This window comes from Drosophila bipectinata, chromosome 3R (assembly GCF_030179905.1).
Source record: "Drosophila bipectinata strain 14024-0381.07 chromosome 3R, DbipHiC1v2, whole genome shotgun sequence".
In the NCBI taxonomy this organism is placed as follows: Eukaryota; Metazoa; Arthropoda; class Insecta; order Diptera; family Drosophilidae; genus Drosophila; species Drosophila bipectinata.
Genome location: NC_091739.1, coordinates 8553483 through 8580458, shown reverse-complemented (window position 1 = coordinate 8580458; position 26976 = coordinate 8553483). Strand labels below are relative to the sequence as shown.

Sequence of the window (26976 nt, the reverse complement as noted above, 5' to 3'; positions counted from 1 at the left end):
ATGTCCATTCGCAATGCTCTAAATGCGGATCAGAGTGTGTATTTCGGGCCAAGTTATGCAGAATGGCACCCGAAAAACTATGAGAAAAATCGGTTGGGCAACAACGCATTCCATGCAAATGTTGGCAAAACAGATTTTTAACCGCCTATTTTTTTCTGCTGGCTCTTTTGGAGAAAAGATTTCTTGGCCAGCCGGCTGACAGAGTGACTCCATGGCTCGGCTCGGTTGGCTAGGATAACGTCCCTTACCAAATTGGCTGCCAGCCAGCTTATGTAGATTTCAGCAAGCCAAACACGTGCCCGCATCCAACTTGGTTTCGTTTCCAGTTTTCGGTTTCTATTTTTGTCTGAGCAAGCGGATGATGGCTTAGTTTGGGTTGGTACGGGGGCTACTGTATTTTTTGGCATGGTTCTGCAGCTTGGGCTGCCCATATTTTTGTAATTTGCATAATTATATGTGTGATTTATGGATTTAAAACTGTATACTTAATAAGCCCCCATCCCAAAGAGTTGTTCATCTCTGCCCCGGTGTCTGGCGGCTAGTTTAATTTGTTAGTTTGTTGGAAACAGAGAGTTGGGTTATTTGGCATAATTGGATGGATCTCAAGTGTTTTTATGCAAGGTTTTTGTTTGATTTATGATACCAACATTTGTTATTTTTAGTTAAATACCTAATATATAATACAGTTGAATTAAAAAGTTTTAAAATGTTGAGTAACTATACGGTACAACCTTTATTTTAAATTTCATTAAAAAGAGCTGCATTCTATTTGATAATGTCGGTATCTTAACACATTAGCCCTGAAGGCTTTGGAAAATCAGCCACCGCGAAAAGGAAAAAATTAAATGTGTATAAAAATAAATATTAATCAGAATGTTTCGGAGGCGGCGGTGGCGGCCGCAATAATTTCAATTTGCGCTGCAATGTGACAGGCGGCAACAACACGAGCAAACAAATATCGCAGCAGATGAAAGGCAAAAGCACAAGCCTCAGTGCTTGGGATGGAGGTCGGTGAACGGTGGGTCACAGGGACACTCACGCACACAAAGGCAGGACGAAAGTAGTGTCCGCATTGCATATGCAACATGTTCGCATGCCGTGCATCGGACACGCCTTCGAGCCATCCGAGGATTCACTGTACCGCCTGCTCCAGCTCCTTGCCACTTGTCGCTGCTATTGAGATAAGGAAATTTATTGGCTGCGCATGTTCTTTGTGACAGATTTCGATTTATGTGCCTTTTATGCGAGTTCCTGTGAGTGTGTTTGCCGCTTTTTTCCATCCGCCTTTGCTTTATTTAAATTTTCCTGCCTCTTCTGTGACCGCAGGCATTTCACATCTCATCCTCCCATTTGCTTAACTTTAAATGGAGCCTTTACCTTTAAGGCTGGAGGAACAGGGAAATTAGCCACCAGACATTGCAAAAAGCAATGAGCGCCAATTGAAAATTTTCAAAAGGAACGCTGCGAAAAGGGTAATACTCTTTTTTCAAAGATATCACTGAAATTTGTATTTTGTTATACCAAAACAGAAAAACAGAAGCATTTTTGGGTATAATACCAAAACCTTCAGTTAAGGGTATCCCATAATCGTAAGCCAATTCAATAATATCGATATAAAAGCATAGGTAATTGAACACGTTGGATGAAATTAAGGACGACAACGGTTGAGTCAGAAAGAGGAGGAGCCAAACCGTTAAGTACTTAGCCAATATGGAGAAAAATTCAATGAGTTGTGCATGTGGTTAATGTCCATTTGGCAGCCTTTTGCCCATGCGGCCATGTGCACTTCGATTGCAATGCTTTTGATCAACGTATCGGTTTTTCTCTCTGTCGGATACGCGGAAAATCAGACGTTGTTCTGGCCTCGGATCAGTTATATACGATATATGGAATAAGGCCCGTCTACAATGCTGCCTGCTGCCTTAATCCCATTTTAATTCTGCAATCAGCTTTACTTTTTGAACCGGCTGCTGGTTGGCGCTGTCTGTGCTTGGCTTTATGTTAATCATACGCCCTGTGGTGTATGATGGCGCTGCAGGCCGGGTGCAATTTTACACTCGTATGCGGGGTGTTCGACATTTTTATGACCACATCAAAGGCGGACGTCATAAAAATAACTTGCTCGAGCCATCGTACATTACAGATACGGATTGCTCGCATGTGCCAAACTTGAGCAATTAGCGCCCCCAACTTCTGTTCTTATTGTTGCAACACGGCGAATCGGCCTCAAAGTTTTTGGGGCAATTAAGACCCTAAGAAAGAGAGGCAGCGCCAGAGAATTGCCTCAATTAAATTGAAAGCTATTTAATCGTTTTGCTTTTACTTTTACTTCTACGTCTACTTCAAGAGGTAAGCGGTTTTCCGTCTGCATCATTCCCTGAAGCTTTCCATCTTTCCGAAAAAGTTTCTCTGCTTTGTATTTATGCTCTGTTTAATTGCTGTGAAAAAATATTTTAATTATATGCACAAGCGCAAAGAAATGTTCCCCTAAAATGGCCAGCCAAAACCAAAAATAAAAATATGCAAATGTATGAATGCTGCCTGTCGCCAAAGTAGACAGCCATTTTATATTTTATTTTTTTTTGTTTTGACTTGCACACGACTGCAGGTTATTAATTAGCATTGCAAGTTTAATTGGCTCCGGCCAAGCGACACTTTCCATTTGAGGAAAAGCTTCCTACACTCCGGCCCGTGTTTATTTATGCCGTTTGACTTTCCCTTTTTGGGGCAGGAAGCATTTTCACTTCGTCTTGGCACTTTTCTTGAAGGCTGCATACGTCAAGCTCGGCAGGAAAAAGTTTTGTTTGTCATAAAAGGCAACGTTGGCCAAGTTAAAATAAAAACAGAAAAAAGGCATCAGGACCAGGCTGGAGCAACAAACAGGCTGACGAGCAAAAAGTAATGAAAAGTCAACCTGAGTAAACGAAAGGCCTCCAAAAAATTAAAAGCAAGAATCATGGAAGTTTGGAATACCCTTGAATAATGACTATTTTCAACTATGTATTTGGGTCACATTCTGGGGAATATTAAAATAATTTTCCTAATAAAATTACTTTGATTTTTACTTTAAATTTAAACTTTTATGTTTAAAATATCTCTTTAAAGCTCTACTATTGTACTAGCTACCTTTCTACCGAAAGGAACAAGAATCCAATGAGATCGAAACGAAGAAATGATAGAAACTCTGAAAGTGGCAGATGCAATAGGAAGCGTATGTAAAAAAGGCTCAAAGTGGCTTTTGACTGGCCGTAATTTAATTAAAGGCCATTTCCTTTGTCAGGCCTCTGCGTTGTTCTGCAACTTTGAGTCCAAGAGACTAAACTGGCCGTGTGCTTGATTCCTTCCTTCCACTTCTGTCTTTTCTCACAGCTTCGATTCCAATTTTCAGTAATCTAGTGGACTGTTTACGATTGTCGCTTGTCTCGGCCCTTTTTCTGTAGCCTGTTGTCTCTTTTGAATGCTGATATCCTCCAGTCGGCAACAGTCCGGCTGTTCATGTTGATGGTTTCATTGACATTTTAATTTGCGTTGACTGAGACGCCTTGGAAAGCGTTTTAAGATGTAAATAGAGCCAGTTAAAGACCTTCTCATTTAAAAAAGGATCCATTGTTCCAGAAGAAACTTACATTTTAAAATATTTTTAACCTTAAAAGATATAGAAACTTTATGCATAACAGGGTGTAAACAGCTCTTGTTAATGACCTTCTTCAAACTTAATAAAATCATGACAGAGCTTAAGCTGTGCCTACTCTATGACCTTTTGCAAGACCATTTGCTTCTACCATTTCGGTGGAGCAGCTAAAAGCCCAACTGTTTGCTATTCTTAGAAAGAGATCAGCCTCCGCCAGTTGACCTTGGATGGCAGCTGATGACTGGAGCATTTTCTAATTAGCCAAATGGCCACTTATTGTTACAGCTGCTCAGACCACCCGTCCCATTGGCCGACACATCAACATAGCTAAAGTGATAGCTTCTGGCATTGGACAGCAATTGTAGCATTCGTAACAATTCCGCCCCGTACCGCCCACTCAAAAGCCAAGTGCATTTTTGTTTATTTGTAAGACTAAGCTGCTGTCACATCTTAACTCAAACCCCAGTTTCTCCAGCTGCCCCACCAGCAGTTTGTCTTTCGCTTTTCATTTAGCCAACGTCTTTCTTGCGTTTCGTTTCATTTCGGTTGGCGCTCTTTGTTTTGCTTGCCGCCCTTGCTTTTGGCCCTGCATTCGTTTCAATTAAACAAATCCCCTTAAGTGCCAGCCAGTGTACGTGCACTGCGACCGGGGGCGTGGGCCCCGAATTCAGGGGGGAAGGGGCTCGGCATGGAGGCCACTTTGTCAACACAGACTGAGAATAGGATCTTTGCGTTAAACAATTAGAGGATTGCACTTGAAAAAAGGCCATTACATATGCGTCTAGGAAACAACAAAGCCTTCAAATCACTGGGCAAAGTACACTGTAAAAAAATCGTATCAAAATCAAACAATAAAATCTTTATTAGATTGATTAAAAGGATAATTGGGTATGGTGACATAGCTAGAAGTAAAATATACATGTTTTGGTCACCTGACAATAATCGCTTTGTTGCAACTTGCAACGTTCTCAGTGTCCTGAAATGAAAGGTGCAAAGGTGATAACAGCGGGCAGCCAATGCGAATGCATTACTGTCTGACGATAAGTGTTTGATGTGTCGTGCTTCCTGCCCGCATATATTTGCATACATGGATTGTGCTGGTGGGGAAAAAAGGAAGCTGGGACTACTGCAGGGCAGAGAGTTACTGAAGATCCGTTGGATTCACGGCAACCAATTCAGTATGCAGGATGCAGAATCCAGGATACAGGATGCAGAAGTGCAGTCGCCTGATGCCGCGTCTGCTGCCGTCGTTCACAAAGTATAACTAAGCGCTGTGGATTTGATGATGTGACGTTGAGTAAAGATGATGGATTCATCAGCGTATGCAAAATGCTGTCACACGCTTTGTCGTCCGCTCCTTGGCATCATCATCCGACCAATCCCGCTTCCCATTCCTGTTCCTCGTACTCGTTCCCGTTCCAGCTCCCTATTACTGGTGGCATTCCCATTCCTGCCCGTTCCTTTTTCATGTCCTTGGCTGTCTGTATGCTCATCAACATCAGCATCAACATCATAGTCGGGACGATGTCGCCGGCGATGATAAACGAACGTGATTTTGCTGCTGGCTTTCTGTCTTTCCGTCCCTTCCCTCCGGTTTCTGGCCAAATCCGTCTGGCATTGCAAAAGTTCCACAGCTTCAGCGTACAGCGCTCTGCGTTTTGCGTTTTGCGTTCAGCGTGCGGCGCATAATGAAAATTTCATGTAAATGAGCATGAAATATCTTTTCCATTTTCAGTCAGCCAGTCAGACAGCCAGTGAGGCAGTCAGCGTTGCCCAGCGAGACAAATGTCAGCTTATGAATTAAAATGCCTTATGATGCTGATTTTATTTCTCTTCTAGTCTCTTTGTTTTGTCCGCAATCTGTTCCATTTGTTTGTCCCGTCGTTTTCTGAGTACATAATCCGGCAGATAATTGCACATGATCTCATTGCATCATCATTGGAAACACTATTGATCCGAGCTCCCTGTAAAACTACCATGAAAGGGGAAAACTAATTCGCGTTGGGGAAAGATTGGCTGTATTTGACACTGCCATTGCCGACTGTGGCCTCGTGTCGAAGCACTTTGAGCTGGCCCTTTGCGAATGTACACCACCTCATAATGAGCGTGACACCTTGCCGCTCAGGGCTACTAACTTGCACCACCCAACCGTCCCACCACTGAGATGTCGCGGCTTAGCTGACCTCTGGGCGGCAATTTAACCACTAATTACATGCAGTGTCGTTCGGTCGGAGCAGGCTATTCGCCGACCTATTCGCCTGGGGTCATAATTAGTGTAGGCAAATGTAGAAAGAAATCTTAGCTGAAGAAAAATAGAATGGTTGGCCACTAGGCAAAGTAACAAGAAAGCCGCAAAGAAAAAAAATCTATAACAAGGTAGGAAAACCCGAAGAAAAATAATATGGGATACTGAGACCTAATAATAAAGACCTAAGGATACCTATTCCTATACTTTTTAACTACTTAATAGATAGTTAATATAATTGAAGGTTATAATCTTTTTGCTAGTGAAGTTTTTTAATTTGTATTTGTTGATCGATATTTGTACTATAAATTCCAGAAACAAGAGCATACCCTCCGAATGGTGGGTTAAAGAACTCCATGGAAAATTGAAGGAAAGCTGTAACTGCTTACAAAGTTGCGGGCGGTCAGGCGCTGATGTCTCTCAGTGCTGCTCCTCAGCGCATTTGCTGCGCAAAAGGTGTGAAAACACAAACAGTTTGTTGCTGTTTTCTGCATCTTAGTCGCTTATCCCTCGCTGGTTCCCACCCCACCCGTATCTCCTTTCTTATTTTTGCTGCCTAGCTGCCAAACTGTAATTAAAATTAATTGGAGGCTTTGGCTGTGGTCAGGCTGAGCCGGATTCACACAGCACCTTAATTAACACGCCTTTGCTGGAAATTTGCTAATGAATTTTCACGCTTTAAAACTCGTAGCGGCCCAAAGCGAAACAGCAGCCAACAGAAGAAAACTGAGGGCACATTGTTGTGCTGTCCGTTCTTGGGCTTTCCAACTTTCTCTTTACTTAGCCAGCTTGCGCAGAAGCGAAACTTGAACGAGCGAACGTATCCCAAAAGCGCACTAAACAAAACAGTCAATAAATTGTTTACATGGCAAATTGATCCCCAGCGTGCATTAGATGAGAAAAAATGAGTTGACTTTGAGTGAAAACAACAACTGGGCCAAAACGACGAGCATCAGGAGCGGCTTGGATGAAAGTGCCGGGGCAGTCAATCGGAAGCAAGCTGGGAGCTCGGTCCAGGACTTTTGGGCCATTCATAAATATCAAGATCCAGTAAATGGAGTTGGGTCTTTGACTTTGAAGGAGATAGGCATCCGCTGGGTGGAACCAATTGTTGAGATAGGTCGCACACTAGGCGTACACGTAATAAGAGAATAAAAAAACTTAGTTCAAGCTTTAAAGTCTTAAAAATCTGCTCTTAAAGTAAAGCTGTAATGTGCCATTTAATTAACACTTCGAATAACCATTTGGGTTGTGGCTTTAGATTAATGTTTACTTCCGATTACACAGCCTTATAAAGTGCCTCTTATGCTAATGTTTTGCGAGCATTTACCTAGCCTTAGCCAAAACATAACCGTCTGGCCAGATAACTCAGGAATTAACCCCATTGTTTGTTCCGCTAATGTGCCTAGATGGCCGGCAATATTTGCTTTGGGCCACCGGAGCAACTGCCTGACCCAAATATTTATGCGCTTACCCACCAATTTGCCTATTTGCTGATGGTCTAAGTGCAGCTCGCATACAGACCCGATAATATTATGTACACGCAGGTCGCACGCACAGGCTCACACAAAAACACACATCCAGGCACACAAGCGGAGCCAGTTAAGCTTAATAAGAAATCGATAATAATCAAAGCTATGACAGCTTTACAAGCTTGCCAGCTCTGCGGTGGTCTGCCATCGGTGATGATGATGATGATGGGCTTCTGGCCCAATCCAATCCATTCCAATCCAATCGTCTGTACGGTTTATTGCGGATGTGCAGCGCGGCGTATGAAATTAATGCCTCTGCGGTTTGTAACACATTAATTGATAATTAATTAAACATTGCGCAAAACAGCGCGTCCTGCGGCCAAAAGTGCATTTTGGCCCGGTGCAAGGGCAAACAATATCACACATACGCACTGTTTCCATTCCCACGGCCTTCTCTTATTACTCATTTGATACACTACAAAGTAGGCGCGACAGCTCATAAATGTTAAACATGATTTACCATTCAGTTGTTAAAATGAGCGTGGGTTATGTTCCTGATGGTTTATTGAGATAATACTTTTCGAAGTGAAGCCAAAACTCAAAGTGCAGAATAATGTCATTTATAAAGCGGTCATACGCTTGGACATAATCGTATTATTATTATATATTCGAATTTGATTCTTTTAAAGAATCTTATATGAATCTAGTAAATAGGCAGAGTACTCGTAAAACTCATCCTCAATTCCTAAACAATTGTTTAAAAATGTTTAAAAATTATCAAAAATAGAGAAAACTCGTTTTGTTAAAATAAATAATAGAACAAGCCAAGACCTTGAACAGGTTGGCTGACATCGGCACGAAACGCACTCAGGGTAAGCCAAAGCTGAGCTAAGGAAAAATAATGACAGGGAGCAAATAATTTTCCATTTGGCCGGAACGGCCTTGAAATGCAATCGCCACCCCGCATGCTTTTACCTGGTCTTGGTCTCGGACTTGGATTTCGGATTCCACTGGCATTGCAAGCGTTTCCACCTCGGTGGGTCATGCCGTATTTGTGTCATGGCATATTTTGTTAGCTGGGCGAAGTGGAGTTCTCTCCGTGGGTGTTTTTGTGTTATTTTAGTTTTTTTTCTGTTATTTTTTTTCTTTTTGTTCTCCTGGCATTCTTTCTTCTCGTTTGTAGCATGCCCCAGATGCTTAAGGTTTGTTCCAGGCAGCGACTTGGCCGCATATTTGCAGCTGCCCCGCCACCACCACCACACCGCTTTATTACCGCCCCCCCGAAACCAGCAATGCCGCACATATTTCGGTGTGTGCAAAAGTTGAAATATATTTCATATTTTACTTGGGCCTTGGGAGTAGCTGGCTGGCTCGCCTGCTCCCTGCTTCGGTGTCCTACTCCATTTCGCACAACGTGGCGTATACGAAATGTGCTGTGCAGCTTCTTAGGAGCGCAATAAAATGTTTTGCGCTCATAAACTTTTGTTTCAGCTTCGACTGCAAGCCAAAACTCTTTTTGGGAAATACTTTTGGGCTGCCGCCGAGTTTTTAGTTGGGTTTGCAGTTTTGTTTCGCTCTGGTCGCCGCTTCCTATTCCTATTGCCATTGTCCGTATAAAAAGTGTCGCCAAAACGCGCATTAGACACTTTTCCCTGGCTCTGCGATAAATGGCATCCAGATGGCAGTTTAAGTTTTCGGGCTTGCAAAGTTTGGCAAAGGTGGTAAGCTAGTGCTGCTGCCAATTGCGCTTTGAAAGATTTTGATGATGAGGGAAACACAATTGATTCACTTAAAAGTGGAAGTTTGGTGAAAGCTGAGTTTGTTATGTCTGATTGCTTTTTCTAGTTGCAATATAGAATTATAAGTTTAAATATTGAAACTGAAATGTTTCAAACTGATTAAACTCAAAAGAAGCCTCAAGAATTGATTAAAAAAGTACAATATTTTAAATTTTTTTATTAAAATATATACAGGCTCCAACATTTTCAAAAACAACTTTGCTGCAAAAATGAAATTTACTCCTTTTCAAATAATAAGCAAATCTGTATCTGAACTTTCGTCTTCCCCTTTTCTAAAATTGGCTTCCATCCGCCGGGAGATTCTTTTCCCATTTGGACGCTAACAAATGTGTTCAATCATATTTGCATCAGTTTAGACAAATTGAATACCCAGCTCATTTGTAAGTTAGTCAACATCCGGTGGATACCCGAAAACCGGGCAAAGCAAGATAAATGTTTTCTGTGTCAGAAAACTACTTTTGCAACGACTGACACAGTGAGTGTAATAAAAGTCAAACGTGGTCGCTTTTGGGAACTAATAAGACGAGCACCGGATATGAGAAACACACACCCAACCACACACTCATTGGCGAGGAGGGGATTGCAAACAGGATACAAGTCCTTGGCTAATAGATCATTAGTTAGCAGTTGTGCTGCTGTGACCATTTTTGGGGTTGCCTGGCATTTCTCTAGACTGGACCCAGCTATTTGAATATTTATTGCAGGCGTAACTGTAATTTATTGGCAAACATTTGTCATGTGAGCTGCTGGATTTTCGTCCAGTACTGTACAGTGGCTTCTGTTCCTCGTCCTGCAACCAAACACACATGTGAAATATTTGTTAATTATGCCGCAGCTAGACAACGACAAGCCAAAGACTTCAAAGACATTTTAATACCAAATCTGGGAGAAGGCCGAAACTTCGCCGTTCACGATAATGTTGCTGACAGAGTCGTCATCGGGAGGAGCGGAGATGCAAAAAATAACACTCGCCCCTGATAAGACGGTCTACAAGTATCGAACGAGCAAACAAAGCCCCGGCAAGTCAAAGTGCAGCGCAGCATAAAAAATGCAGCATGCTGCGAGGAGAAGCAGGGGTTGCACAATTGGGGTTGGGGAGAAAGGCTGGGAAATGAGGACCGGGGACCAGACGCGTCGAGTGCATTGACAGCTGACAGCAAAGAGGCTGAGCAAGCTCCAAGTTATGCATGCGAGTACGTTTTGGGGGATGGAAGATGCAGGATTCAGGATTGGGGAAGCAAGACGATGCAGGGCGAAGAACTGGCGGAGCGGGTTGCTTTCTTTTGCAAAATTGCTTGTTTACTTCAAAGCAAGCAATTCCTGTAGCATCAGCTGCGTCATGGCGCAAAACAATGCTGTCAACTTGGGCGACGCTGCCATCGCAAAGCGCCATCAGCACAGCAACAGGACCGAGGAATGTTGATCCAAAGATACGACTACCTATATACCTTATTGTGGTTGCAGAAATAGTTATTATGATGAGGACAGTATAATAAGTAGATAGTATTATTAATATTTCTTGGCATGCTTTTATATTTACGACAATTAGTTTTACAAAAACTCTAAGTTTGTTACCAAATTCTAAATACCCAATACCCCAGAAAACAGAGAGTATAAAGAGGCTACAACAATGGCTCCAATATCTAGGAGGAGCGACGAGTGCTTGAGACTCCTCGAGCTCCCCAAGCTCTGTCAAGTTTTTCGACGGATATTGCCAGGGAAATTGATTGAAAGTTTGAAGCATCTAAAAAGTAATGGTAATGAGATTGTTTTGCCTGCCGTCGTAATGCTCAGATGCAGCTCACATGTGCCAAGTCCCATTTGGTTCCCAAGTGCAATAATTATAAACAGTGCTTGGGAGTGCGGGCCTGTGAGAGCGATTAAGGATTGCCTGACTGCGTTTCGCTTGCTTTGTGGATGCTCCGTCAAAGGTTATAAATATGCCTGCATTATGCGCCCCGATTCTGATGAATGGTTGTCCAACAAATATCCGTCCTCCCTGCAGGATCTCTTTGGCCAGGATAAACTGACCTGGTTGCCGGGCTGAACGGTGTTCGGTGCTTGGTTTGCGCATAACAAATGGCCAGCAGATAACAATGGATTATGGGTACAAAAGCGCAGAAGAGGAACCAGTTGAAGGGGTTTTCAAGCACCAGCCAGTCCCCCTGGGGAGCATGATTGAAGTCCCTGCCATATCCGTTGAGAATGGATCGATGGCGTGTACAAATGTGTTTTAAAAAAAATTCATATACAATAAATATTGAATTTCAATTTAAGTTTTTTCACGTTAGCATTGCCTTGTCTTTTTTATAACTTTCAATAAAAAATGCTTTAAAACTGAGTTTAATTGAGCGTACTTTTCAATTTTTCTTTTAATTTTGGCAAAACTGCCTGGGACGCCAAGAAAGAACGTCATGTTCTGTCCGATAAAAGGCGGCACATAAATTACTCCGGAAGGGATCTCTATTGGATGTCAGACTACAAAGTGACATACGAGGCACTGCCCGACTCTAACTTTGTCACATTCCACACTTTTCAAAATAATTATCTTAAAGAATAGAAACTATATATTTTTAAAATTTTTATATAAGTAGTCCCTCTAAACGGATCGAACATAAAGCTGGTTTGGAAAGCATTTTTATAGAGATGTACGACGCATTTTTTTACGTGTAACTCTGTAAGGGCTCGTTAAATTTGGGCTGCAGCTTCATTTGTTGTCCGCCTTGAAATCTCTATTTTGTCTCCTTGTCCTTTTTCGCAATTCCCGGGACTAGAGGCACAAATGTGTGTGTCTGTGCTTTTTAATTTTGGACCGAGCGAAACAAAGTATCGCAAAGTACTTTGAAGGAAGTAGAAAAGTGCAGGGCCAGAACGAAGTCAGTAAGGAGTCTGGGAGCTTGTCAAACATGACCGTTGCCATTGCCAAGCCACAAATCCATGTGATGTCTCCTGATGTCGTCCTATTTCTTTTAGATCTACGGTTCGCTGCACATGCAAACGTTTGCCAAAAAAAAAGAAATCGTCAAGGGAAAATGAGGAAAGCCAAATATAAGGGACGTTGTGCTATGCTTACAGACAAACACACACATACAGAAATTACTCATACGCCGTGTTGTTGCTTGTCCTCGCTGTGTCCATTTGAGTGCACAATTTGAAAAGGCTACTTGCCTTGCCTTTGGCCTTGGGGCCTTTGCTGCAAGAAGACACAAGCAACATTGCATTGTGAATTTTTGGGGGCTTGTACGGATATCTTTGCTTTTACACTGAAAAAGAATTATGAGCAGCACGAGAAAATGCCAGAAAAATGAAATGCCGTTTCTTTTTCATTGAAATTTATATGGATTTATTTGGTTGAGTTCTTCCAGTTGTTGCTGTTCAGTTTGTTCTTGTTTTTTATTGTATTCCTTGTATTCATTGGGATAGGGTAGGGACATTTTCCATATCTTTTTGAGTGCTTAATCGTAACATACATTTATAATTCATTTATGGAGTATATGTCTTGCTTTAAACTAAATCGTCAATATATTTTACAGTTATTTTTTATGGCGTTGCTTAAATGTTACATTAGCTACACTTAGTTCAGATTCATATTGGGTTGGAACACTTACATACATGCAGAAATATACTCGAATGTCCCGACAGACATATATATGTATATATAGTACATGTATATGTAGTACTGCATTCTATTTGATGTAAGATAAATCACTTATTTATTTTTCACATTTTCATTTACTTTTTCAATATTTTCGATTTCGATATTCATTCTTTTATTCTTAACTAGCTGGAAATGGAAATTGTTTAGGCCGTTTCTCGTGCCTAGTACAGATGTCCAACATATTTTTTACATTTTGTCAAAGGGTGTCACTATTGTTTTGTCAATGTGTCCCCAAACACAAATATTAAAATGTAACAATAATTTACAAGGTGCGTCTATTCGATTTATTTATAATTAGTTTTTCACAGTTGAAACATTGATTTATACATTAAAGAGAAAAAATAGAAATTCATATATAAATGCAATTTACAAACAACAATTTTCTTAAATTTTTCTTTTTTTTAGATTTGTTTTGTTTTTTGTTCAAGTTTGCACACCAACGTTTGCTATGTGTTGGGTTTGTTTTTGTTATTTATAGTCTTTTAGAGTTTTCTGCATTGAATGTGCAACTAATTTACATTCATTTGAGTTTGCTTTTCATATTGCAGTACGCAGGACTTTTGTTTGATTTGCTTTTGGGTTTTGTAAAATAAATTTGAATTATGATTTTGCTATTTACACATTAACACTTAGTATTCATTTATGCTAAGCTAATTGCAGCTAATTTGCTCGTGTGTGTCGAAGGGTGAGTGTTCGTTTTATTTATATTGTTTACCGTAGATTTGAATAATGTAATTTATTTTCAATATATTTGCCAAGAAGTTGCGCCATCGCATTGCTCGCCTATCTTTAGTTGAGTGAGAGTGAGCTTTGAGTCTATTATATCGAGGATATACATGTACTTCTCATAATTATATGCTAGATTTATACGTTTTTGAGCCTATTTCCTACAAATTGTTGTCTCCGCCTCTGCCAGTTGACATTTACAAACATTTACAAAATCCCCTTGGAAAGTCGATTCGTATTAATCTTATTTTTTGTGAAGGAATCGTTGAAAAATACTATACTATAAGGAAGGAACATTCTTCATCGTCCTTTTAAAAGTAACCTCGAAATACTATTTCGTATTGGTACTTCTAAGCTCCTCTCGATTCGAACTAAAATCCAATAAATAAATTTAAAATCTGTATCTCTGTTTGGCTGCTTTCGTTAATCGATTTTGATTTATGAATATAGGCTTTGTTTGTATCTGTTGAATTTATGGTCAGAAACTGCCACATTATTATTAACGCCTCTGACCAATTGTTTAAATTAAAAGCACAATCTATCTTTTCTAAGTGGATTGCGAACAAAAAGGAACAAAGTGTTTAAAAGCTACGTTTCATAAAAAAAGAGAAATTAATATTTAATCTTTATTTCAGTTCCACAACGAGCTTCGACTTCAATTTCAATCAATTCACTTCAATGCAGTAGATTAATTCAATTCGATTTGGCAACACTTAGCCTAGACACCAACCACAAAGAGCTCAAGACTTACGTGACTAGTTTTAGGGGGTTTTGTGGGGTTTTGGGGTTGTAGGGGTGCGGGTCGTGGGGGCTCCGATTGGAGAAATGTGCTGCTGGGTGCTTGTTGCTTAAACGCAGCTCTCTTGCTGCGAGTACATGAGCGGGGTGCGCACGGTTACTATTTCGCGGGAATAGGACTTTCCCACTCCCGAGAGTCCTGAAAGGGAGCTACTGGGACTTGCCACCGCGGCTGTGGTGGACGCCAGACCGCTGCTGTTACTCGAGACGAGCATTTGGCCATGCCCCATTTGCTGCTGCTGTTGCTGCTGCTGGTGTTGCTGGTAGGAGGGCGGCATGGGGGATGCATGGTGGTGCAACTGCTGCTGTTGCATCATTTGCATCATCGAAGCGGAGTTCTGCGGACCCGCCTGCTGCTGCTGGGCGTGGTGGTTGTGCGGCAGGGTGTGGTAGCCACCAGGGTGGGGGGGCAAGGTGTACATCTGAACCGTTCCGGGGGAAACGGTCGAGGGAGTGCCGTGCGAGCCGGGCGAGGATATGCCGGCTGGAACCCCGGCACCTGTGTCCACCTGCATCGTCTTGTACGCATCGATCTGCGCATATATCGTCGGCTCCTCAAAGTAATCGTAATCGTACGTGGGCGGTGGAGCGTGCTGGTGCGGATGCTGCAGTCCGCCCGCATTCGGCTTGTGGCGCTGCAGTGTCGCCGTCGCCGGGATGTTGGGCAGCAGCTTGCGCATACTGGACCCGTGTGGCAGAGTCCCTCCCATCATGGGGTGAGGATGCTGCACCGGTTGTCCCGGCTGTTGCTGCTGAAGAGGATGCTGCTGCTTCTGCTGCTGTTGCTGCTGCTGCTGGACCCCGCCCCCTAACTGCGCCTTCTTTGAGGTACTGCTTCCCAGCGACAGTTCCGCATAGTGCAGTTCATCGTCCTGCGAAAAAAGTGGGAGACCAGTTAAAGGAATTCACGGATGGTAATTAAGTTCGCCTCAGAGATTTAATGAAACTTTAACTGCCCTAATCCTCTTGCTAGAATAAAATGAGTTATTTCTGAGAAAAATACAGAAAACATTTATAAACTTAATTAAAACACCCACATATTTCAATCTGTTATTTCTTAGGAAAGAGTTCAAAAGCCACTATAGTGGAATTTCGTGGAAAGAATCCTTTCCCAAAGGGATTGGGAAAAAAATCTTTACAAACTGTTTTTAGCTAGGCTATAATCACAAGTTCATTTTTCTAAGCTTGTACAAATTGTTTTCAAGAGCATTAAGATTTTCCCAAGAAATTTGCGACATCAAATCAAAGCATTTGTCATGGCAATGTTCTCGCCACAGGGACACAGCGGACGTACGGCTGGGCGGTGGGGAGTTCGTCATAGAGTAGTTCGACTGTAATTAAAACTTTTCGGTGGCCAAAGTTTTGACGACAGTTTGGCTCTGCGACTCACCTTGCTGCTCTGATAGGTGCCACTGTCCGCCGAGTTGGCCGGGACGATTCCGGTGCCGGATGTTGAGCCCGGCTTGCAGCTGATTTCCACCTCGCTGGTTGTCGAAAGATGTCCCGATGGCGTTTGTGTTGCTGATTTTTGTTTATATTCACCATCAACTGGGCGGAAATTCGAAGAGTGGGCGTGGGGGGATTAAAAGAGAAGAGAGAACGCTTAGTTAGTTCAAAAAGTTTCAGCTTGTTGTTGTTAAGTAGCAAGGCAAAAGTTTTCGGCCTGGCCGACGCCCTCAAATCTTTTGGTGATTTTCGGTAGCAAGTTTTCTTCCTGCCGCTCAATTTTCTTCCCTCCTCTAGCTTCTTTGACTTTGCTTTTTTCCTACGCTGTTTTTTTCTTACCCTGGCCATGAAATTGCTTTACGTTTGGAAAATTGATTAAATTGTTGTGCTGCTACTGATGCTTCTGCTTCTGCTCCTTCTGCTTTTGGCTGGCGCTTGATTTCTTGATTGCCATTAATCAACCAAGCACGTGCAGTGAGTAAAATTGCTTCTGCTTCCAATTTTCCCTAAACATTACGCCTTAAAAAGACGGCGGACAGGACTTGTCTTTAAGGCCCTCGACTGCAGACACACGAGCAAACAAGCTAACCATCGTGGACCTGACAGCAATTAGCTGTCATTTAAATATTTCAGCACCGGAACAAAAATGCAGCTAGCTCTTCAGGACTCCAAGTTGTCCTGTTTGTTTTGCCTGCATGAGCCGGACGGCCTGTCAAATGCATTTGCATAAAAGGGCCTGCCCCAAGCCCAACGTCCATAAATTGCAAACAGAAGCCAAGGCAGACACCATTTATCTTGAGGGGATTCCAAAAGGATACGTAGAAAACAAGGGGACACGGCTGTGGCACTTACCCTCATTGTAGGGCACAACGTCGGGATTCTTCTCGTCGTACATCTCCTCGGAGTGACTCAATGGCAATGAGATTTTGTCCTTAATTTGCAAATTGCCCGGACGTGAGAATTTCGCATTCGGATGTGCGAATTTTGCCTGCTGCTGGTGTTTATGCGAACGCAGCTTTAACGCGGCAATGGTGCCAATCCCAATGCAGACGATGGCCACCAGGATGCCCACAAAGATGCCAATCGACAGGATCGGAGTCAGCTCAAAGTTGTCCGGGCTCTGGGCGCTGCCCTTATACGAGGTCAAAGCAACTGAAAAGAAAATAGAATTAATGAATTACTGCAGAATTATTGGCGATTCTTTTAAAAAGTTGTACAGATTTCAATTTTACATAATTTTTGTACATTCCTTAAGTCAGACAATTTCCAAATTGCGCTCCGGGAATGCTGATCCGAATCAGACTTAACCTTTGGTCAGAGCTTCTACACTTTACCCTAGTCAAGACAATTTTCTTTTCCGATTGCCATCTTTCCACCTCTGACCCTCGGAAGCTCTCAGTTCGTTGTTTGCTTTGCACTTTTCTCCGCTCCCATTGCTCCGCCTGACTTTATGAAAAATTGAAATGTCGGCTCAAGTTGTTTACACAAAATGTGACTGTCCTCTTAGATCCTCTTTCCCAGTCTCGGACTTCCGGAGCGGAGCCAACAAAAGAAAATATACGAAAATGAAAATAAAACTCTTGTCAGCTCTTGCTTTGGCTAATTAGCATTACAATTTCCTTTTTCGTTTAGACCCCATACCCTCTAGTTTTTATGGTGGACCGTTTCCGGCCGTTTCCCACCAACCCCAATTCATTAATGCTAATCATTTCAGATTTTTTGCGCTACTTTGTGGCGAAGCCTGCATAAAATTTTACGCTCTCCGTCCCAAACTAAAGGCAAAAGTCCTGTGTCGCAGAATTTACAATTCATTGAGCAGTTTAGCGTAATTAAATTGCGAGGTGGCATAATAATCATAAAACGCAGAACAATCTTTGGCGTGAAACTGATACAGAGGTGCTTGCGCAGAGCCGAATGCAAAGTTGTGCAATTCGCTTTCGTCCGCTGGAGGTTAGAGAAAAATCCCAAGTATTAGCATAAAAAATTCATAAAAAGCAAGCATTCACTGAAAAAATATATTTTTTGGCAGGAATATATGTAGGCTTCTTTCATATTCTTGAAACATTTCTTAAGAGAACTTTTAACAACATTTTTTAATGATGTTCATAAACATCATCCAAATTATCTTTGGAAGTCTTTAATTTTTTATTTTTCTGAGTGCAAAGTATCCTCCCAAATGCATTTAAAATTCATAATTCATAATTTTTGAGGAGAAAATGTTCACTTACCCGTCTGCTTCTCAGCCGCCTTGAGGGTATATCCATCGAGAGCTATAGCATCGCTGCGACCACGTCCATTTACGGCGTAGACGTAGATGCGGAATAAGCGGCCCGCATCCAAGCCAGTGACGCTCAAGGCCGCAAACTTGGCACTGATGTTGGCCTGGAGCTGGCCACTATGCTGATCATAGATTTCCATGAGGAACCATTGACGCATTCCGCCATCAAAGCCTGCGAATGAGGGAACAAGACTCTGGTTGCATAACTTGGCACGAACTGCGGCTTACTTAGCATATTGGCAGGGATTTGTGTGGGGTGGCCAGCTTATTAATATTAAGTAGTTGGCAATCGACTGACTACGGTATTGGTTAAACTTTGCGTAGGGATTGGAGGGGATTTGTCAAAGGTAAAGATTTATTTATGACTTCAAATGCTTAGCCAGGAATTTTGTTACGGCATTTCTCGAGTGCTCTTTCAACAGATAAAAGGAATTACATTACACAAAGCTGCTTTGTTGTTGGCCAAAAAGTTTTAAGCTTTAAAATTCGAATATAAACAAATAAACGAATATGAAAATCAATACCATATTTCATCCTAAAAAGGGAATATAATTTGATGTATTTATTTATTTTCGAACAGATTAAAATATATTTTACTGAAAACTTTATAGAGCTTTAAGGCTTAAATTTAGATACATATCGGACACAGCAAGGTGAGATGGAAAACTCTTTGTATTATTTAATAAACCTCAATTTTCCCAAACCATAAAGCATTTAGGAAACTCTGAAGCTTCTAACTAAAGGTCAGAGCTCAGGTTCAGCTTTGACCCAAGCTCCCTCGAACTTCAAGTGCTGCTCAACTCTTTGCCGACTGCGGCCGAGAAATGTATTAACAGTAATCTAGAGTTACATTTTAAATGCCATTTAATAACACCACAAAAGAACTGGCCAAACCCACTCGAGTCCTCGGTCCTCCGAAAGGATGGTTTCTGGGGCACTGGCCAAAATAAGCAGCTAATGCTCTTGCTCTTCTTCGGAGGACGCTTTTGCTTAGCTTTGGCAGCTCAAATGGCACTTCATTGTAGACACAAAAGCCGACTTAAAACACTTGCGAAAAATGTTAAAATATTTTGTAATAAAGGCGGCGGTCACTGAAAAGGTTCGGGGCCGGTTCTGAGCAACTACTTCAGCCGGGCACACGCCCCGGGCCCCAAGGAGAAATTGTTGTGGAAAATGTTTTATATGTTGCTATGAATTTTAGTTGTTGTTGGCCGCTTTTTTCAGGCACCCGGACTCGCCTACACAAAGAAAAGGGCTCGGAAATAGAGTAATGAGAATGTGCTTGGCCTTTGCTTCAAAGCGTCATTGTTCGGTGGGCTGGTGGGTTTTGTGGGGTCGGTAGGTCTGTGGGCTGGAAGGTTTATTCCGTTCTTATTTTCTGTTCCCTTTCAAGGGATACATATCTCCCCCTGGCTTCCCTCCATCCTTGGCGGCCATTTTGTGCGCACTTTAAAACGTTTAGCTAATGAAATTTGCCGCAGCTCCGTTGTCAGGGCAAAAAAAAAAAAACTTCATTGTAATGGGTTAATTTTATTTACTTAGCTACAGCAACAATGGGCAACGGGCCAGTGAAAAAGAAATAATAAAGCAGAAATGGCATGGAAGTACACTTACAGAAATAAATTACTGAACTTGTACTGTATTTTGACTACCACATGATGAACGTATTTAGAAATTGTCTACTTCGCTGCTTTAAAAAATATTTATTTCCCTATGTATTTAAAAGTCATGAAGCTATCTCAAATCATTTTCAGTGCAGCCGCATCGTAAGCAGCGAAGCAAAATGTTATAAACTGAAATTTTATTATATTAAACCGACGCTTGATGAGTTTGGTTAGTTGCTGTTGCCCTGCCAGTTTGTTTTGTTTTTGTTTTCCCAGCTCAAAAAAAAATATAAGAAAAATCACCAGTAGCAGCAGCAGCAAAAGACGCAACACGAGTTTCGCCCCAAAGACGTGGAGTTGTCTTCACCAGAGCACATTGAATTCAATTCCCGTCTGGAGGCATCGGGTTGAGTTTGGTTCAGCTTTCAGTTCGGTACCGAGGAGTTCAGTTTTGAGCTGAGCTGCGGCGACGGCCACGTCGAGTTGAGTTGGCCAAGTTGCGTGCTGGCTTATTTAAGTCGACCGCAGCTAAAGTTGAGTTATTATAAAAACAAACGACCGAGGGCGAGGGTGGTGGGCGATGGGAGTTGGTAGGTGGGAGGTGGGAGGTGGTCGTTTCCCTTAATGTGGAGTGCAATATAAAAAGTATCGCATTGTGCGCACTGCCCTGATCCGGCTACTGCTACAGCTACAGTTACTGCGCTCCTCCGCTGCTCTTGTGTTGTGCTTAAACAACTTTCGTTAAAGTTTTAATGATGCTGATGACTATGATAATAATGTGCAGCCACTAAATTAGCAGCCGAAGGGGCGGTCGGGGGTTGGATGTGGCCGTAATGCGGTAATAAGGCGAACAATGGCTGAGCGGGGCGGTCGGATGCAGGGGCATCAGCTTAAAGCCGTCAATTTAGTGCATACGTAATGATATCTAAAGTTTGGTCATCAAGTATTCGCAATGTAAAAGGATATCAGGGATTACTGAAAAAAATACTGAGGTTTGAAGTAATAATATGGAATTTGTATTTTATTTTAAATTAATTTTTTAATTATCTTATCATTTTGAGGAATTTAATAAGTATTCAAGTATGAAAATTAATATTAAAATATGTTTACGGAAAAATGTTAAGTGAATTTTCAAAATGCTTTCAAGTTCATCAAGTATTTAAAGTGGCATATTCCGCAGTAATTCGTAAGGATTTTAAGTATTACGCATACGCCGCGTGGGCAAGTGCTTGAGACAACATTAAGTGAGCAAAACAATTGCGATTGCCACGAATTGGGGGAAAAGATTTGAGAACTTTAAGCGGCAGTAAAAACCAACAAAAAAAAAAAACACAAGGCAGGGGAAGCTTGGAGAGCTCGTGTAACAAACAGTAACGGAAAAGAGCGCCATTAAGTATGCAGTTATTATGCGCTTTTTGTTGCACTTGCAGCAGCCGCCTCGTTATGCAGCGCTTTGATTTGCGTTGCCTTTCCAGTTCTACATCTCCCTGCCGCCGACTGCTTCCGTCGCCGCCTTCCGTGCCGCTTTGGCACTCAAGGGCTGCATAAATGCATCATAAGCTCTGAGCTGCTGCAATTTGCGAGGACATTTCTCTGTCTGCGCTAATATGCAACTCTATCGCAGCGAACTTTGAACTTTGGGCTGCAATTTGTGCTGCTTATTTTGCGCTTTGCTGGCATTTTTCTGTCTTTGCGCTGTGCATAAAATATGCGAATTGAATTTGTATTTAAAGTTTCCGCTTTCCTTCTTGAGCAAGTGAAACTGGGAACTGCGAACTGTAAACTGGCAGCAACTTGCATAACAAGCCAAAACATTTTGTATGTACAAATTCGAGCTTAACTTTCTGCCGTGCTACCCTTCAGTCTCTCAGCTAACTTCAGTTTGGTTCAGCTGGCAGTTCATCACTTGATGCTTTTATTTTATTTATTACTACAAATTTTAAGCTAGAATTGAAATTTTAGCAACATTATTTCTACATTCTGCGATGGGTTTCCTTTCCAGTTTTATGCTTTCATTGCATTTTTATTATTTGTGTCTGCAGCACGAAAGGAAGTTGGCTGTGCTTTATGTGTATTCGGGAATACAGGAACCCAGATATGTATATCTGCGACTGTATGAGTGGATAGACATTCTCGTAGATGGCTGCCAAAGTGCACTTAAGTTGCTCATGTATTTTAAATGAGTCTGAAAAGCGTTGCAGGAAACTCAACACATATTCGTAGCACTACAACACACTATAGTAACCGACAATTCATGTTCATGCTGCAAAGGAAGTCTCAGGACATGGCCACTCCGGCCGTCTCTTCTTTCGGTCTGCACCTCTGCTATCCCTCGTCTTTGCCAATGCCTTTTTCGGCCATTGATTGGCTCATCAGCAATTATAGAAGTAAAAAAAATATAAAAAAATCCAAAAGGGAAGACCGAGTGAAAAGGGCAACAAATTGGCTGGCAATTTGATGTATATGTATGTATTTGTGGGCTGCCATATAACTCACCTTCAATGCAATAAACCTCCAGCGAGTCGGACGTTTGATTGACCACCGTACAATTGGTGGGTGCTTCCGGTTTGCCAGCGGCTATCAAATGGAACACACACGGCTCCTTTTGCTGACCCACATTGTTGTCGGCCCAGCACATGATGGTGCCAAAGTCCATTTCCTGCAAATAGTTCAGAGAACAGAGAGTTTTTATTTATGTCTAATAAAGTATGAAAAGGATTGTCGATATGCTATTAAATTATTTAAAAATGTATATGTATTTCTTGAGTACATATACTTGAACTCATCTCTTGGCCTTGCATTTAAATGACATTCGAGCAGCCGCACACAACATCAATGTGAACTTAATTCATTAAATCAATATGGATACGGGGCATTGTGTGTTGTCAGAGTTTGTCCTGATTGATCACAGCTGTCAATAAGTTTTTCATTAATATAATTTCATGTCATGTCACTGCAGGAAGGCCGAAGAAAGGCGGAAAGGAAAAATGGCTGGCAGTAAAAACAAATGAAGCATTTTGTGATTTCCCCTCTTGGCCAGCATATATTCATGTACCCCCACATACATAATATATATATGTACATATATAGATATGCATATGCGAATTGTGGGCGAGGATGAAAGCTATGTTAACATGGCCTTAATGCCTGTCTATCCCATTGTAGCATAGTGCTAAGTGGCCGCCTGCGGTCGTTGCCATTGTTTGTCCCTCTTGTTTATTTGTTTGCATTTTGTCAAATGTTGTGCTAATGAAATCCTTCGTTTACGGTCAAGTGCACACACCCACCGAACTAGCGATACAGGAAACATCATCAGCCGTAAAACATTCTCACACACAGTCACAACAATTGATTCGCTTTGACGGTGGAAGTTGGCTCCGAATCCTCAACATATCCTGTTTCTCTGTGTCTCTGTGTGTGTCTGTCTGGGCCGGGTTTACCTTTGTCCTTTTCCGTTGACTGCGAACCAGAATCAACGCACTTAATCAACTTCAGGCGGCCTGAACTCATTAAAAATTGAAATCACTTTCGGGTGCACAGGAAAATGTCAACGCAAATTGCAGCTTATTTATCAGTCGGCACGCGTTTCAACCTCCTCTCTTTACTTTTGCTATCTTTTCGAGTCACAACTGGGCGTGGCTGTCATTTTAATTAGGGCAAGAACGGAAAAAACAAACAAAAAAAAAAAAACAGCGCACATAGTCGCACTGGAGGGAAACTTTGCCATTAGCCCTGGGGAAATGTCGAGATTTATGGAAATGGGGAAGGAGGAAGGTTTGAGTCACTTTCGAACTGCCGCAAAGAGGAAACTCTAATCATCCAGAAAAAGAGTTGGGGCAGCAGGGCACCCTGATTGATTATATGGCGCCATGACAGATCGATTTTTGAGATATTGAGCCAAATGTAATTAGTTTAAGCCATGCATAGGGGCTTAATATTATTAAATTTCAATTAGTGTCAGTTCAGTGTTTAACTTTTGATTTTCTACCTTAATACAAAAAAGGAAAAAGTTGCAAGTTTTAATATATGCATTATGGTTCTAATACCCTTGTACTTAATAAAACGCACATTAGAAACAATAATTGTTGATGCAATGGGATTTGTTTTCAATTATTTCCTGTAACTTGCCTCAATAATTGTTTTGGAAATAATCTGATTTTAATTGAATTACAATATTAATTGTATTACTTTCAAATACAGTTAACAATTCCAACTAGAGTTATTAAAAATCATTATCCTTTAAAGTGCCAAAACATATGCTGCAAATGTGCCATTGTCTGTGAGCTGTTTGCCGAAATTTAAGCCAATGTTTATGCAAATTTATGACAAATTTATGAAAATTAAAATAGGTACATCAAGTTGCAATAACAAAGCCAGTTTAGTTGTTGCTGTTGTGGGTGGCAGAAGTGTTGGCACAAAGGCGCCAAGTTGGCAGCTGCCAACACTGCGCATCAACACCAACAGGCCAAAGGGAAAGTGGCAGAGAGCTAGGGCAATATAATAATGGAGCTGCCAGGGCCATAAACACAGAGCCCAGCGTAGAGAAAGCAAAATTCTGAATAGAAAACACACTCACACTCTATTTTAAGTAATAATCAATGTGCGAGATGCACAGAAACATTTTCCGTCTCCTTTTTTCTAGCTGCAGCTTGCAACTTGCAACTGTCATCGCCCAGGCCGACAATCCTTGATAAGGTTGGCTCCCTTGGGCCTCGGAATTTATGCCCGACTATTTATTATGAATCTTTTATTTTGTTGATATTGTTTGTAGTGTTACGCCTGGAATAGGGTAAATATTTTTGCATGGGAAGCAGCCGTAGAAACGAAAACAAAATCCATCAAATATGTATATGTAGCATAGTGTGCTTAAGGATTCTAAAGAGGACATAATGGGAAGGAAATTGTTGGCACTTCTAGGCATTGCATTCTGTGCATTTCATTTCGAGTCAAGCCTGTCTTTATTATTTATGCATTTTAATTAAAAATTTAAACATTTAAGTGACATTTTAATGAGTTTCATGCTCCAGGGCTGCAAAGAGGGAAGGAGAAGAGCCTCGTGCCATGCTCCAGAAAAGCAAGAGACCGAATTTTATTTTTGCGAAATATTTGAGAAATTTATATGTCAGCAGCGGAAATTGCTTGACATGAAAGTCTGGCAAAAATTGCTACGCTCACACATAGAAAATAGCAATGGAATAGAGGGAAAAAATGTCGGAGAGAAATGAGGAGAAATGCCCATGCCCATACCCATGCCCATGAACAAAACAAAATTAATGAGCTGTTGGCTGCCTTTGAGAAGAATCGCACAGGCACAAAAAATAAGAAAAAAATTCCAGAGGGGGAAAGTTCCAAGGGAAAAATCCCAACCTAAATGTGACGACAACGACGTTTGAGCTGCGGTTGGCGGAAACCGGAAACAGCATATATGACAACGGAACGGAAGGGATTTTTCATATTCAATTGGACTAAATGATTTATGTGTGAGTGTGTGTATGTGTGTGATGGTCCTTTAGGCCTGGGTGTGTGTGTGTGAGTGTGTCCAATCAGTGCGCTGGTGGGGTGTTTGCAAACGGAACTCATTTGAATGCCGTTTGACTGCCTCTAAATTCGTTCGTTCGTTCGTTTGATCGCTGAAATGTGAGCCAAGGATGTCATCGCCAGTTTGATTAGTTTCATGCCAGTAAACAAAAAATAAAAAGGAGAGGAATATGTAAAGAAAAAATGGCCAAAAGGGTGGCGAAGCACGGAAAACTGCAGAAGAAGCCGCAACATTTTAAACTGGGTCAGCTAGAAAAACCAGAGGAAGCGAAGAGCTAGAGCCTCGACACTCAGCCAGACCGAAACCAAGCCCAACCGAACCAACTGGGTGCCATGCAACTTGAACAACTGTGTTGAGTGCCTCTTTCCACTCCACCCCTTAGCACCGCCGCTTGCCAATGCCATTTACAGCATCCAGTTGTTGCTGTTGTCATCGCATAATGGCAGCCATGTTGGCTTACAAGCAACCGCAGCCCAGTCCGAAAAACTTAACACGTTTGCGGTCAGACAGCCAAGCGGAAATGTAGGTGGCGACTGGCTGAGGAAAAAATGAAACTTGCCAAAAATCACTGGCACTGGTGATGGACTTTCTACGCTTCCAAAGTAACAAAAATGCACTTCAATGTTGCACAGAACGATTAGAAGGTGTTTGAAAAATTCTGAAAAAAAACAAATAACAAAATAAATCTATACAGATTTTGCAACTTGAGGTTTTTAGCCTTTCTCGCATATATGCAACATTGTGTGGCACTGTAAGTCCCTAGAGGGCCACCAGCTGTTGATGATCTCGACACTTACTGATATGGGAGACATCAAATGCAAAAACAGAATACCTTAGGATTCGGACTTTGATGTGCGTGCAGCAGTCATTGATGGCCAATTTGCTTGGCCAATTGCCGAGGAGGAGCATAAAATGCTTCCATCGCAATCGATGCTGGCTATTCAGGCCATTAATGCGAAAATGCTGCCAACAGGAAGAGAGAGTCAGAAAAATAGAAAGGTGGTAAGTGCTTAGCTCTATCTCGATTTTGGCCAATGAAGATAACTATTAAAGTCAATAGCATTTACTTCCAATAATTTTTCCCTTCTCTTTTACCCTCGTGTGTGTTCTTTTTGTCAGTAACCTTTGACATTTATTGTTCTTGCTTTCGATGATGATGATGGTGGTGGTGGTGTCAGAAGGGGCGATGGTGATGGTGCTATTGGATTTTTAATTAGAAAGCAGTGCTAATAGAATTTTTAATTAAAATGGCTTGACTGCCCCAAATGGCTTGCTGTTGTCTCTGTCATGGAAGGACTCTACAGAACTCGAGTGGAGTTCCCCTCCCCAATGATTTTCCTGTTGCTAGCCGGCAATATGACACGCACACAGGCCAAAATAAATGGCAACAACATGAGGAAACAACAACAGGAAACCGACCTGCCTATTAATTAAAATTTTTGCTATTCAATAACAGACAACCCCTGTGGAGTTCAATGGTAACACAAGTGCACTGGAACTTTAGCTTCATACTTGTAGCTATATATTTTAAAGACATTTTCTATAAAAAAAAAAAAAAGCTTAGTAACAACAATTTTCTAAGAAATATACCTATTTTGTAAATTTTTAACACAGTTCAATTCTTAATAAACTTTCTTTACAGTGCACGACCCCGACCAAATGTCAAATGTGTCAATAACAATTTCACATTTAAGGCAGCGAAATATGGAATGAAAAATGTATCATCACGCCGCATACCTTCCCTCCAAATAATCGAGTGGCTGGCGTGTTTAGCATTTAA

General features: G+C 41.6%; 1 protein-coding gene and 1 long non-coding RNA gene across 3 annotated transcripts in view; one reads left to right on the top strand and one right to left on the bottom strand.

The window, feature by feature from the left end:
• The first annotated feature begins 967 nt into the window (after positions 1-967).
• LOC138926778 (uncharacterized) lies at positions 968-26938 on the top strand. 2 transcript variants are annotated; one of them, XR_011443426.1, is made up of 3 exons: positions 968-1253; positions 1327-1472; positions 26839-26938. It is a non-coding gene; the product is annotated as an uncharacterized lncRNA (long non-coding RNA). The 2 variants fall into 2 exon arrangements; XR_011443427.1 differs by lacking the exon at positions 26839-26938 and adding an exon at positions 1530-2991.
• side-VI (sidestep VI) overlaps positions 12486-26976 on the bottom strand; it is a 75192-nt gene continuing 60701 nt past the window's right edge. Inside the window, exons 13-17 of the mRNA XM_017246725.3 lie at positions 22154-22316; positions 18004-18225; positions 16628-16927; positions 15720-15877; positions 12486-15201 (exon numbers count right to left, since the gene is read on the bottom strand). Coding sequence (XP_017102214.2) covers positions 14380-15201; positions 15720-15877; positions 16628-16927; positions 18004-18225; positions 22154-22316 — 1665 coding nt within the window. The 3' untranslated portion in view covers positions 12486-14379. The remainder of the gene's footprint in view (positions 15202-15719; positions 15878-16627; positions 16928-18003; positions 18226-22153; positions 22317-26976) is intronic.